A 14,446-nucleotide genomic window follows, 5' to 3' on the forward strand; every position below is an offset into this window, starting at 1 on the left:
TTTGCATCAATAAATCGGTTTATTAAAAGAATATGTTACAATTTATTACAGTAAGCGACGTAACCAAACACTGTGTCTTAAACTTTACATTTCATGTCAGAAGAATCTGCAAGTCGTCAACCTTTATCCTCTTCTTAGCGTTTCCATATCTAAAGCCAAAACATGTCAGGTGGAAAACTTAAAAAACAGGGATGTTGAATTCAACACTGTTATTTTACTGATATAAATAATGCATGTGACTCTTGACTTCACTCAGAATGAGAGAGAAGAGAGCGAGGTGAGCCAAAGAGACTTGGACAGATCGGAGCACGTCAGAAGACCTCACACACACCCACCAAGGTCTGTTGAAGCTTAATTTTCACCCTGCACAGCTTTTTAGAACCAGCACCATCTTCATATCAAGCTGAAGTGAGGGCCACTTACTTTCAGATCAAATATAATACTGTTAAAATTCTTAGTACGAGCCAAACAAGGAGATCTGGTCGGGCAGCAAACCAATTTTATCATTCAGTGACATTCAGTGGCTTCATATCGTGATCATATAACTATCACGTTACCATTTTACAAACGTCAGACTAATTCACTAAAAGGCAAGTTTAATTTAAAAAGGAATTATAAAATCAGCTGGTTTCAGTTATTTTCTTAACATAGCCAGTTTGGTCTTTGCGCAAAAACAGCTGGACACATGAGCATGGAACTTGGTGGAAGGATGCAATTAGTTTTAGGGGAGAAAGAAATTAGCCATATTTAGGCAACTGAAATTTAATATATTATGAATGTTGGTATGTGCTCTAGTGAGCGCCATTCCAGTTTTACATGTAATCATACAAAATACTTTTGGGAAATAGCCTGATTAAAATCTGAACGATTCTGATCACATCACTGAGCCTCATCACTTGTATGCTCGTAGCAAGTGAACATGTGATATCTGCAGGATAAGGTAAGATCTACAGCACATGGAGCCAATGTTGTGTCAGGTTTACGCTGAAGTTAATGACTTAAGTCAGGATTGCATCATCCGATAATTACATGAAACCTTATAACAAAACTATTATCATTATTACATTATTTTAAGAATTACAACATTAAGGGCTTATTTAAAGCTAAAATGTATAATGGTTACTCTGCAGTTAAGTGACCGGCCGCTCCAGACCCTTTAATGAATGTGCGCAGTGATCTTTTCCATCATGTTGATGGAGAGTGCAAGATGCTCTCACTGCCCAGAAATCCTCGTCCCACTTAACCTGATTCCAGAGTGCACGAGTGGTTTAACAGAGCAGGAACATACCGGCGACAGAGATAAATAGTGCTGCGTAAAAAAGAAGAAAAAAAAGCCATTTGACTTACAGGCCTATTATAAATCCTGCGGGAGCTCTCAGGAATAAACTCATCACGGCCAGCAGGTGGGAGGAGGAGGACCTCTGCTGATGTTTCTGAGTAATACACACCGACCATATGGAGACTTAACAACTTATACTAACATAAAAGTGTGAGGCACAGTGCACACACCATCTGATGATGCAGTGCATTATCACACCGTAGTGTCACTCAAACATGAATGTAAACTAAATAAGACCTGGCTTCCTCCAGTATCATGCCCACTTCCTCCTTCTCAGGTTACATTTCCTACGTCTGAGGGTTGTAAATACTGTTTGATAAAGTGCAAAGAAGTCTAAAGTTTAGCGTATTCCCGTTCATGTGTCCAACCATCACATCCGTCTGTCCTGTGCATCCTCGTTTGGAAAGACGAAACAGTCATGTGACACGGCTGCAGTCTCTCTCCCTTCTCTCGTTCGCCACATTACAATGTTTACAGGTTTCTTTTATAAATGCAGATTAAGCGTCGAACAAATCAATTTTTTTTGCACGTGACATGATTCAGTTGTGACTTAAGATTCGGAGGGCCTCACTCTGCTGAGCCCCCTGCAAGCATTGCTCAAGAAGACAGTCAGTGGTGTCTCCCTGTGGTCAACCCTCGGTATTGCTGATCAGTGTTCCCCTGCTGGAGCAGAAACAGCTTCCACTTTCCCTTGTTAGTCCATCAGGAATTCATTATTCATGTCCGCTGTCTTGTCCAATCGGTACGCCTCCTTCTTGGACAGATCACATTCCACTTCAAGTTTCTTCCAATAAGGAAAAAAAAAGGCTTGTACGACTCTGTGGCTTTAAGTCTGTCGACGCATCCTTTCTTTTTGACAGAGCTCTGCTTATTGCATGATTATGATGTGCTAGATCCAAGAGTTTCTGGTTCGAACGTGTGCAGCCTTATATGCTTCTGTTCATTAGAAGATGTTGATTTGCATGTATCGGGGGGGAAGTTGTGGTTGACGGAGTTCAAACGATGACCGTGTTGTTAATAGCTAAGTGTTGCCGGGCGTGGGGCTGGATGAGGATCGAAAGTAAGCCGAGTCCGTGACGACAGTGTTGTGGTTAAGAGGTAACGATCTCCCTTCCTAGGTGGCCCCATCCCTTCTGTGCCTCAGCTGCTGGAAAATATTCTGCAACAGAAACAGTAATCAGGACGACAGAAAGCAAGACACTCAACCTCAGAGAGAACAGAGCGATTCAGCCAGGCTGTCGCTGGACCTTAGACTGGACAGAGGCAGGCAGAGCCTTACCTTGCCACACATACCATCTTTACTGCAGTTCTTATTGTCCTTGTCTGTCTCCTCCTCTTCCACCTGGACACACAAGAGCAGTGAGTAAAGGACGCGAGTAAATAGGTTTGGATTGATGTTGTATGAGCAGGTAGATGGTCCTTACCTCCTTCCTCCACTTCAGCTCACAGAAGACTCTCTCGAAGCATTCGTGCATGTAGTTAAACTGGACATTCACAGTAGAAAGGAAAAGAGAATTTAGGCTCAAAAAGATAAATCGGTTATATTTCACTTCAAATTAATCCTTCAACATTTATTCACTTTTTGGAGGAGGGATGAGTGAGAAGATCGTTACTGCTCTTAAGCTTGTATGACACCTATGAGGTCAAATGAAAAAATACACCTCCCGGCCTCTCTACAGATTCTTATCTAAAGGTTTTATCTCATCTGTACAAAAACCAAACCATAAATCATTAATTTTAGGATGGGATCATCAACTTCTTGGAGTCTATTAGCAGAATGTGAACCAGAATATTCCCCAAAATATTTAATTAAAACTTGATATTACATCATTAACTCAATTTATCTTGACCATTTATATTTGACTTAGACACTAAAAGTAAAGCACGTTCAGCGGTGAGGCAACAATTCAAATACTGTATATGAGACGAATGCATTTATTATGAATTGCAAGCAATTAAACAGTAGAATAGCCCGAAAACTGGTTATTCAACTCATTCTTCTATAAAACTGTATATATTACTTTAAACAGAGATTATAGTTATAGTTCAAACCATGCCATATTTTCGTCTTATTTTCTGACTGTAGGAGCCCTGTTTCTCTAGAATACATTGTGTACTATATGACATGTATAATAATGATTGTGCGATACTCACATAAGGAGTAAATATCTTGACCCAGCGTGGTTTCTTTTCTCCTCGTGCATATTCAAAGCAGAAAGCCATTCCCTCTTCATCTGTGTCCCACCTCTGCATCTCCCCCCATTCGAATGCAATCACTTGGTTCTGCAACAACATTGAGGTTTTATGATTCTCCTTCTTTTATACAAAAACAAAAGCCATGTTTATTTAAGTCAAACACGCTGATAAACAGTTGCCCTTGCCTCGAGTGTCCCTTCCTCGGTGCAGGCGTGCAGCTTGAAGTGGTGAATGCTGATGGCTGTGATGACGTGGCCTTTGCGCCGGGAGTCGCAGGAACAGTGGGGGAACAGGATCTCATTGTAGCCCTCACAACCCCGCAGCAAACTCAGATACTGAGAGAGGCAGAGGACAGACAAGACATGATGCAAGACATTGTTTTCACTGTTTATCACAACATGTAGTTCAGATGCAGGGTGCACTTATTGATGTCAAACTGTAACTAATCTTTAAAGCCAGAAATCAGGGTATGGTCAGGTGCTGTACAAATTCTGTGTGACTAAACTGGAGAAGGTTTCATCTTGAGGGTAAGTACCTCTGCTGGTAAGGTTATGTTTTCGGCCCTGACCTTTGTTTGTTTGTAGGCAGGATTATACAAAAACTACTGGCTACAGCCACACTACTACATTTGCATCCAAAATGCATTCACCCTGCTGTGGATACACAAGCTGATTGGGTCTTTACAGTCATGACGTAGCCGTTGCCATTCTCAGAGAAAACACAGTAATGTGGCTCTAGTCGGTGAACAGATTTCCATTTTCACTGTGTGCAATTAGAGCAGCTTGATTGAGCTCAAAGAGACTTTGGGGTCTTGGTAGAGATATGCACTCTAAAAAGTGACATTCTAGTTTATTTATATTTTCAGACAGAGGAGAATCTACTCGCTTTCTCTGTGCACATTTTTTGCCCCCGAGGACGGCTTGTTGCACCTTTTCCACTGTGTACATATATCACAGGTACAGAGTGACCTATACCGAGTAACTGTGTGTGTGTGTGTGTGTGTGTGTGTGCGTGTGTGTGTGTTGGTGTGTGTGTATACGTTGATAGGGAACATGCTGTACTGTGTGGCTTGTGTCAATGTGAGAGACTCACCATGGACGTCTTCTTCTGCTCTGCCAGTTTTTGCAGCTGATAGGATTTCTGCTCTGCTTTGATGAAACCTTTCTTCACATCATCTACAGCCTGCAAAGACGGAAGCAAAGAGGAGACACTGCTAAAACAACAACAACAACAACAACAACAAAGACTACACACACCACAAAAGAGAAATGCACATACCTGGTGAAAGAAATAGTTGACAGCAAGCTGGTTTTCATTGAGCAGAATCTCTTCTTCCGTGGTGAAGAGCCACTTGCGCAGGGTGAGACAGGTTCCTGGAATGGCTGAGGTATAGTTCTGTACATACAGTTTGTGGGGGAACTCGTTTGGGGCGAGCTTACGCACTGGAGAAGAACAGGGTGAGAGAAAGGGGAGGGAGAGAATGAGATATATTTCTCACGTGGTGGAGTGTGCAAAGTGAACAAGAAAATACTCAAATGAATGTCCTATACAAATATGACAGGCTGAAGATGAGAGTTTAAAAAGTCAGAGATATAAGTTATAGCACACACACTAAATGCAAGTAAACATGTCATTAATCAACCCTGAAATTAAGAGGTAACCAGCATGGAAAGGCAAGAAATAGAGAAGTGATTCATCATCTTGTTTTTAGGAGAATTCTAGCTGCTGCCTTTGCTCCAACTTGGAAATGAGCGAGGCTTTGGTGTGGAAGGAATGCAAATGTTTATGATAATCTAATGTGAAATTGATAACAGAAAACAAGGATGACCTTCTCCACACCACTGAGGGAGTAAAAAAACCATAAATCTCAGTTCTTCTCTGCCAGAAAGAAAAAAGTTTGGCTTCTTTCATCAAAAATGTTATTCTCATCAAAATTCCCCCTGGTTTTTGCCTTGATGTTCTCATGCTTCTGTATTTGTAGTTACACAATTTCAAAAAGTTAATGGAGAATAAATTCAGTGAGTTGCCTTAGTCTGACTTTTTCTTTTTACCACACAAACCTTGGGAACCCGAGGACTTGATCAAGTGACGCACATGAAATTTTATCTTCAATGATGATTTAGTGGATTATTTTGAATAGGAGGAATCATAACACTCAACACTTTCCTTCTGCTGCTCCCACGTTTGTTGACGTTGGAGACAACTGAAGGGTAAATTTAAGGTTGTGCCTCAGCATGGATGAAAAAACATTCTCCCAACATTACGCCTCAGTTCAATGCTCTCACTCACCGAATGTGTGATTGATGACCTCAAAGAGAGCAAAGTAGCTGGCTGTCACACTGTCCACACCTAGTTTCATCACCACAGCCTGGCAGAGGGAGGAAGACACAGAGTGAGAGAGGGTGAACAGCAGATTCGAGCATACACTAGATGACTGGAATAACGCCACAGTTTATATGGGTCTATTTACCTGATAGACCTGATCTGTGGTGGAATTTTTGCGAACTCTGACAGTCAGCGTGGTTTTATCGGGCATGGCTATTCTCAACTCCACATCCGACACGCCGTTATAGTTCTAGTTCACCAGAGGGAGAAACAAACTGCACAGTGAGTCACAGACAGGGGAGGACTATTAAAAACAGACACCAATAGCTTTTTCCATCTTACCTCATCTGATTCAGACAGGAACTCCTGCATGATATCACTTTCTCCAATTACCCGTACAGAGCACACTGCAGAGGAACAGCATAATATGAGGTCAATACTTGTGTATTCATTCTGTTTAAACACCGACATAAATGTATGAATGTCCAACATTTCCCACAGATCGTTCCAAAACGTATAGCCTTTTTATTTTAACGTTTTTCAAATCCCTCAATGAAATCTTTTCCGCCCTCACCTTTCTCCAAATACTCCTCCAGGCCTCTGCGTCTTGCGTCAAGCTGCTGCTCTGACAGGGAAAAGGGCCACTTCCCAGGCAGCTTAGGGAATGTAAAGTTGGCAAACTCCCGCCTAAGGTTTTGGTGTAGGATCACAAACTCTCGGTAGCGCTTGGAGCACAGCTGCCTGCCTGCCATGTACACATTAAACACCTGGAAGGAGACAGCAGGGGTTGAGAAACTGATAAAAAAATGCATTAAAGCAATGACGGTGAGTTAAAGACAATTGATCTACTACCACAATCAAGATTAAATACAATACTGGGTTGGATTAGTCTTCTTTCAATCCACTCCTTTTTTTACACCACCTTTTTACTGACCAATCCTCCTATCTCAGGCTCGACTTCATCAATTCATGCTTCCAAATTCATCCTCGTTATCATCTATCAATGCATTCACCCACCACAAACTTTTCCTGGTTCAGCTCAGTGTGCTTGTAGCTGGGCACAGAGATGGGGACAGCCTGCTTGTCGGAGTAGTCGTAGCAGGACTGAGCTGAACCGTCGTCTCCGGGATCCAAGCAGTCAGCCTCCTGGGGGGGGACGGGCAGCACGGCCAGCACGAGCTCCCTCTCCCCGGCCCGGATCAGGTCCACCACCTGCTTGTGGGTTGATCCCTCTACATTCACTCCATTACTGTTAAACAGACACAAAGACGTAGGTGTTAGGGCGGTGAGTATTTTATAAATACACTGAAATACACCTAATAAAAGTTAACTTAATCTCCTTTAAGTTATCAATTCAAAAATACATAATACTCCACGGTACAATTTCATGTAGTAGTCAATTCATCAATCTATCTGTGATACTTCAACATCAATGCAAAAACAGAAGTGAAACAATTCTAAATTGAAATGTCCCAAAAATTAATAAAGAAAGCAAACAAGCTATCATTTGAAAATAGCTTGAGTTAACATGAGCAGAGTGACTGGGGCCTTGTCCTCCAAATCACTCAGGAGTAAGACCTCTGGTTTATGGTATTAAACCTGGTTTATGAGCAACACAGGGCGGCTGACCTTTGGAAGCCATGTGTCAGAGGCATGACAGTGTCGATGACCGCGCTGAACCAACCTGACCTGCAGTTAACTTGACTCAAAACAGCCACAACATCTTTTATAAAATAATATTCATACACAAGAATACATCACACGCTGTTCCTCGACTACAAAGAAATATACTTTGAGCTTCTCAGACAGACGAAACTCAGTCTCAGGTCTACTACCACAAACTAACATAGCATACCCGAAAAGCTTAGTAGGGCTGTAATGGTATGCAAAGGGTTTTATGAAAATCCTGATCCCAATCATATGATCCTCAGAGCATTCACCGTTTGTATATGAACACGCCAACAATCTTACTGTCACAGCTAAGTCATGTCCATCTCTTCGTAATGACGGTTACGGTGTTGAGGTGGAAATTGTCAAATTAGTGTTCCTGGTTGTTTTGATCATTCGGAAAGCAGCGAGATCACATCTGGCAGAACTATGTCCTGGAGGCAGCATGTGTGTGTTTGAGCAGTTTTTGTGTAATCTTGCTCACAAACAAACAAACATACAAACCAACAAACAGACGCACAGGCATGTTAAACCTAATTTCCATTCTGGCGGTAATTACCCAGCAGTGCCTGATATATAACAAGATGCTATGGAAGTTGCCGTCCCAAGCATAGACATCCAACTGTCCACAGGATCATGAGACTAAACCTTCAGGTCAGGAAATGCTTCAGATAGAAGCAGTGAGTGACAACTGGTCTGCTATGTCGGCCATGACGTCACAGCATGGCTTACGTTGGCACGGCGACAGAGGACTAAAGCTCAAGCTCTCTAATACCTAATAACACAATGGTGAGAAATAGCTACGCCTGAATATATAATCGAGCCGGAGGAGGAATTCGGAGTCTGGGGCTTACATGGCAGAGCTGAAAGGTGATGACGTAGATAGAAATACACAAAGACAAATGGGGAACACGTGACGCACAAATAAAACCATCTTACAGGTTCAGTTGGAGAAACAGCAAATGTCTTTTACAACAAAAAACACTGACTAAGCATTTTGGCTGCTCGCTCATTCCAGCAGCTTTATGACCATATTATTGGCACTTGATGTAGTGGCCTTCGCACTTGCACCATCAGCACAACTGAGCATAATAAACAGCTTTAAAGAGACATTTACCCTATACATCCCATAGTCAGTTTTGTCTGTCTTTGCAAGTCAATGTAATAAATACTTCCTTAATGTTTTATGTCATTACACCCCTACTTGTGAGTTAAGTGTTTTTGATTTTGCACTCCAACCAAGCGCACTTATTACACACACACAAGAAAAGATGCTCATACACACTCTAAAAGGTTACACAAAAAAAATATGATATACACGGCACAAACTTTATATTGTGTCAATCATTACACGCAAATATTATTCCTTTATTGCGAAGCAGGAGGCTGAACAAAACTAATCTGTAGACTATTCTGCATGAAAGGATGAGACGCAGGAGTTGGTTGTACATGTGCAAAGAAGTATTGATTGCAACGAAAGCAGAAGAGTCTGTGTACCACTGCAGATTGTATGCAGGCAATCCGCTGTGTGTGTCCTTAGATACTGTGTGTGTACATGCTGTCCCTGACAGGAGGGCAGAGAGGCTCCATGCACCAGTGTCAACAAGTCAAATCTTCAGCCTACGAAGAGCTAGCCATGTTTGCGACTGTCATATTCACTGTATGTGTAGCAATACCATTATACAGTAGTAGTATGTGGTCATATTTAGTGTTGTACTTATATCTGTCATCTGAAGAATGGCCTGTGCCTGAAATGTAACCTACTTGCTAGGTCAAATAAATAAGTTTATGAAAGCAATTGGAGAGCTTTGTGATATTTCTATTTTAGCCTCTCTATATTTAAAATTGTAGGTTTACTCGCTAGATTTAAGTTGTAACTTAGTACACCAAAATATTTCTGTTTTAATGAATGTAGCAGCTCAGAGTGAGAGGATGTTGTCATTTGGATCTCTCTGTCAGGTATATTGTCTTAGTTTTAATGTATTAAAATGGCTCCTTTTTTGCTGGGAGTTCACAATTGACAAGAGATTTTGCTATTAAACTCTGTCTGTTAGAATAAACAAGGATCGCCTCCCAAGATATTCACCATCCGGCCCTTTTCATCACATCACAATGCTGGACTCCACCGGTTACATATGGGACACCCAGTATGGGACATTCCAGATGAGGCCAGTCAGGCACGACCAGCTGGAGTGTACACTGAAGCTGATAGGCTGGGGAGGATACTGACCCAGAAAATGGATGACAGAGGGCTGATATCGAGAGGTTGACACGCTTCCCTTCGAATACAACATGCAAATAAATGCAAACACAAACATCCTGACGCTCGCCCACAAGCACACACAGAAATAATGGGGTCAACAAACTGCCAGGTTACCAGAGACCATCCATTAACAAAGCAGTGTGCAAACACCAGCCAATGAGACGGTGGATTTTGGTGAGTGAAGCCAATCAGAGTTGAACTGACGGTGTCCCTCCCTCTCTGCATCAGCTTATTCCACACACACAAAACACAGCGAAGCGCCAGTGCTGATCCGGAGCTGTTTGCTGCGTGTGGCTCTCCATAGCAACGAAGCCATACATCAGCAAACCATCTCCATGCAAACTAAAGGCAGCAAAGAGGACAAGCATCCAGAATGCAGCAGGGATAGTCACATCCAAACCAAGTGTGGTAGCGATCCACGACACTAAATGATGCCGATGATAATGATTTGACTTTTGATTAGTGCAAGTAAAGCAATCTGCCACACTGGATGCAGTGTGTGGTGTGGAGATGCCTCACGCTGCATCTGGCCTGGAGGATGTGACTGTGCACAAGGGGATGACTTGAGGATGTTTGGCATGCAGTGGAGGAGAGGAGCAGGTTGACAGTGTGACAGGAATCCTCAATGAGGCCCGGGTCGGCCTTTCTGCTCTTCTCCTGTGACACTCACAGACTCTTCTTTCATGAGGATGAACGGCTGCTCTGCTCCCTAAGAGGAGCAGTGTGATGGTGCACACACAAACACACACACACACACACACACACGCACACAGTAAATGATGCTCAATGTATTTCACTGACACACACACACAGTAAATGATGCTCAATGTATTTCACTGACACACACACATACACACACACAGTAAATGATGCTCAATGTATTTCACTGACACACACACAGTAAATGATGCTCAATGTATTTCACTGACACACACAGACACACACACACACACACACACACACACACAGAGTAAATGATGCTCAATGTATTTCACTGACACACACTAAATGATGCTCAATGTATTTCACTGACACACACACACACACACACACACACACACACACACAGTAAATGATGCTCAATGTATTTCACTGACACACACACACACACACACACACACACACACACACACACACACACACACACACACACACAGACACACACACACAGTAAATTATGCTCAATGTATTCCACTGACACACACACACACACACACTAAATGATGCTCAATGTATTTCACTGACACACACACACAGTAAATTATGCTCAATGTATTTCACTGACACACACACACACACTAAATGATGCTCCATGTATTTCACTGACATACACACTGAGGGGAACGAGTCTCATCATCATCATCATCACATTATGCTATATCCCGGTTAAGCTAGCAGAGTAGCAGCCACTTACACCTCCAGGATCCGGTCTCCCTTCGAGATGCCGGCTCTGTCCGCGGCTCCTCCCGGGAGAACGGCACTGACATGCTGCAGAGGAGCGTACAGTTCCCCGTTGATGCTCCGCAGTTGTCCTCCTTCGCTGACTTGTCCTCGGACATTGAAGCCGTAGCCCGAGTCGGACTTCACGATCCGGACCAGCCGCGGGCCCGGGGTAACGGTGCTCGCCGGCTGGCCGCCGCCGTCGCCGGGTCCCGGTGTAACGTCACCGCCGTCGGACTCGGAGCCGTTCCGGGAGGAAGGGAGAGGCACCGGAGGGACCGACGAACACGTTTCTTGTCCCTCGACGTCCGCCATGTTTCTAGGCTGTGTGTATCATCCACCCCGGCCGGCTACCATCAGAGAAACCCCACAAACATTAGCTGGCGGTAGCGGGCTAATCGAGTCGGCTAGCTCCCCGGCCGAGGTACGCCGGAAGAAGCCGAGTGAGTCCGATGATGGGCGAGCCCCCCCCCCCCCTGCCCCGGGACGCGTTCCATGTGTGTCAGATCTGCTCTTCGCGAGGAGAGGAGACTTCCTGCAGGCAGCGGGATTCCGTCCGGACCACAGATCCACACATGAAGTCTCTGTAAAACACCGGATTGTTTTCAGACACGTCCCGAAGCTGTTAAATGGATCACAGTGGGGTGGGGGGGAAATCACACCGTTTATTCACAAGACTACATTTATAGGAGCTTATTGTATTTCTCTAGTCTTGTACTTATCCAAGCAAGGGTACAAAGTACTGCACGAAATCCAAGGCAAAGAAATGAATGAACTGAAATAAAAGATATTCAATTCAGTACAATTTTAAAAAGGGAGAGTTCACCCAAAAATGTCAAATGCACTCATTGTCTACTCACCGCTGGGCCGATGGAGGAGTGGGCAAAGTGTTAGAGTCCACAAAACACTTTCAGTGGTAAACTGTGTTGCAGACAAATCTAATACAAATAAGGTAAATGGTATCCGAAACTTCAAATAAAACATAAAAAGCCTCCGTACGGCTCATGTGGTGTCATCCAAGTGTCTGTAAGCCCCAACATTCAAATTTGACTCGAAACTGTGCAATTCACACCATGTTTTTAGCCTAAATGTCCTCAGTGATCCATGCGTGAACACAGCTCCGGAGAAGGATGTCAGAGGAAATTTAGATTAAAAACTTGGTGGACATGACGCTGTTTCAGCTCGAATTTGAATGTCGGGCTTGCAGACACTTGGATGACAGCACAGGAGCAGCATTGTATGTTTTCTCTGTTGTTTTTAAAAAAAAATTTTTTACGTTTGAAGATGTGGTCGCCGTTTTCTTCAATTGTATTAGATTTAGCTTCAACACTGTGGTGAGGAGAGATTGAGTGAATTTTCATTTTAGGGTGAACTCTCCCTTTAAACTTCAAATTATAACTTATTAACCGAGTGCTTCAAATGTATAGAGAAAACAGTTCGGACAATGATCTGCACTTTGCCGACTGTGGAGAGAAAAAGGACCTCACTAACTGGAAGAAACCTCGAGCAGACCCCGACTCAGTGTGGGCGGCCATCTGCCTCGACCGGTCGGGATAAGCAGAGAAAAGTGAGGAAGAGAGGAGAGGTGGGAGGTAGAGAGGGGAGACAAGAGCCAAAGGGGGGAGAGGAGGAGAGAGACCGGGAACCAGAGGCATAGTAGTGGGGGGGGGGAGTGGAACAGACCTCCAAGGGCCCTAAAGGGGAGTGGGGCCCTTGAAAAACCTGAATGATTTAAAAAATCTAAAATATTAATATTATTTATATATATTTTATTTACTTAATATAAATTGCTAAAACTGGCTGAATGAATAGATTGATTGACTAAAACTTGTATCCAAAAATAGTGGAGGCTTCCTGAGGCCACCTGTCTCACCCCTACAAACAAATGGTTTAGTCCTTGCCGCACGCCTCTTCTGTAAACATAATGGAGTGACTGCTGGAGTAGTGAAGTTCAATATGTCAGGAAAGCAAACGTACAGTCGGGAATCAGAAAAGAACAGAGAAAACTTGACCAAAAAATGTTTTCTCTACAATACTAAGAACTTCAATTTTAAAATGGATTTTAATACATATATCCACTTACCAAAGTGCTATTCTAGCTTGTGTAGAGCAAAAGAGTTGAAGAGAGGGAGATAAAAGCACAGGCACAAACGCCTATTTTCAAACCAGTAAAACCAGTTGGTGGGCTGCTCGGTGTATTTGCATGTAAGCATGAACATGGATGCATGTCGTGTCGTTAAAATAATAGGAAACAAAATGGGTCCTTAAATGAGGAACCTTCATATGTTGTGTTAAGGGAACAGAACAACAGACACACACACACATGGAACAAAAGTTTTAAAGTGTCACATCATTTATTTCAGGAATGTTCTGGTCACTCCTCAGTAATACAACATATTCACTTTTCCTCCTCAGAACATATGATAATGCCATGTATGTTTTATAAATGTGACTGTGCCGCTGGTTCAAGTCGGAACACTCAGGTTTTTTTATTCTTAACCAACGAGAACATTCTGGGGAAATGTGGCCAAGGTCTTTTGTTCATTTTTTCATCATCACGGCGAGGGACGTCACAAAAGTGACAAACTCTTTGAAGTCAACAGCACCATCCCTGTCGTTATCCAGCATGCTGAAGAAGCTTTCCACTACAGCGTTGCTGTTGCCCTACAGAAAGAAAGTCAGGGGTTGAAAGAAAATTGTAAAACGTTAGAAATAGGACAAAGAGGCAGTCTCAGCTCTGTGTTGCAATTGGATTCCATCTTTTCTACTTACTTTCTCAGGAAACTCACTACGGAGCAGTTCACCGAGTTCTCTCTTGCTCAAGGTTTTGCAGTCTCCGTCTTTTCCAGCGTGTTTTTCAAAGGTATCCGTGAGCATGGAAATAGCATGGGCGAGTCCTGGCATGGTGGCTGAAATGAGAAAATATTGCTGATTTAAATACATTGATTGAACTCTTATTCTTCGGTTTGTTGAGATACAATCAGGAATCTTTTTGCCCAGTTCACTTTTTATGGTTCATTAATGGATCAGTTTCACTGCACAGTAAATGATTATTTAGCTTTTTCTCAAGATTTTACAGGTTTTTAAAAGAGTTCTAACTTTTAAATTACTCTATACAGTAACATCAGTGGCCTGAAACGTCTGAATTACAAATTTCTCAATAGCATTGAAAAGAAAACTGTTATGATAATCTCAATATATTCATAGGTTGAAAT

General features: G+C 42.8%; 1 protein-coding gene across 2 annotated transcripts; it reads right to left on the reverse strand.

Moving 5' to 3' along the window:
* On the reverse strand, window positions 1-11,640 carry snx27b (sorting nexin 27b). Of its 2 annotated transcripts, none has more exons than XM_061080653.1 (13): window positions 11,206-11,640; window positions 6,878-7,109; window positions 6,435-6,627; window positions 6,203-6,267; window positions 6,006-6,110; window positions 5,825-5,903; window positions 4,814-4,977; window positions 4,628-4,717; window positions 3,721-3,870; window positions 3,494-3,622; window positions 2,764-2,823; window positions 2,633-2,681; window positions 1-2,498 (listed from the first exon to the last, which is right to left on the reverse strand). In XM_061080653.1, exons 1-13 carry the CDS (start codon window positions 11,544-11,546, stop codon window positions 2,431-2,433), a joined length of 1,725 nt encoding a protein of 574 aa, XP_060936636.1. In that variant the 5' UTR covers window positions 11,547-11,640; the 3' UTR covers window positions 1-2,430. The 2 variants fall into 2 exon arrangements, with proteins under 2 accessions (XP_060936636.1, XP_060936637.1); XM_061080654.1 differs by having other exon boundaries at window positions 2,619-2,681.
* Between the last annotated feature and the right edge of the window lie 2,806 nt (window positions 11,641-14,446).

The sequence above is a fragment of the Limanda limanda genome, chromosome 11 (assembly GCF_963576545.1).
Source record: "Limanda limanda chromosome 11, fLimLim1.1, whole genome shotgun sequence".
Classification (NCBI taxonomy): Eukaryota; Metazoa; Chordata; class Actinopteri; order Pleuronectiformes; family Pleuronectidae; genus Limanda; species Limanda limanda.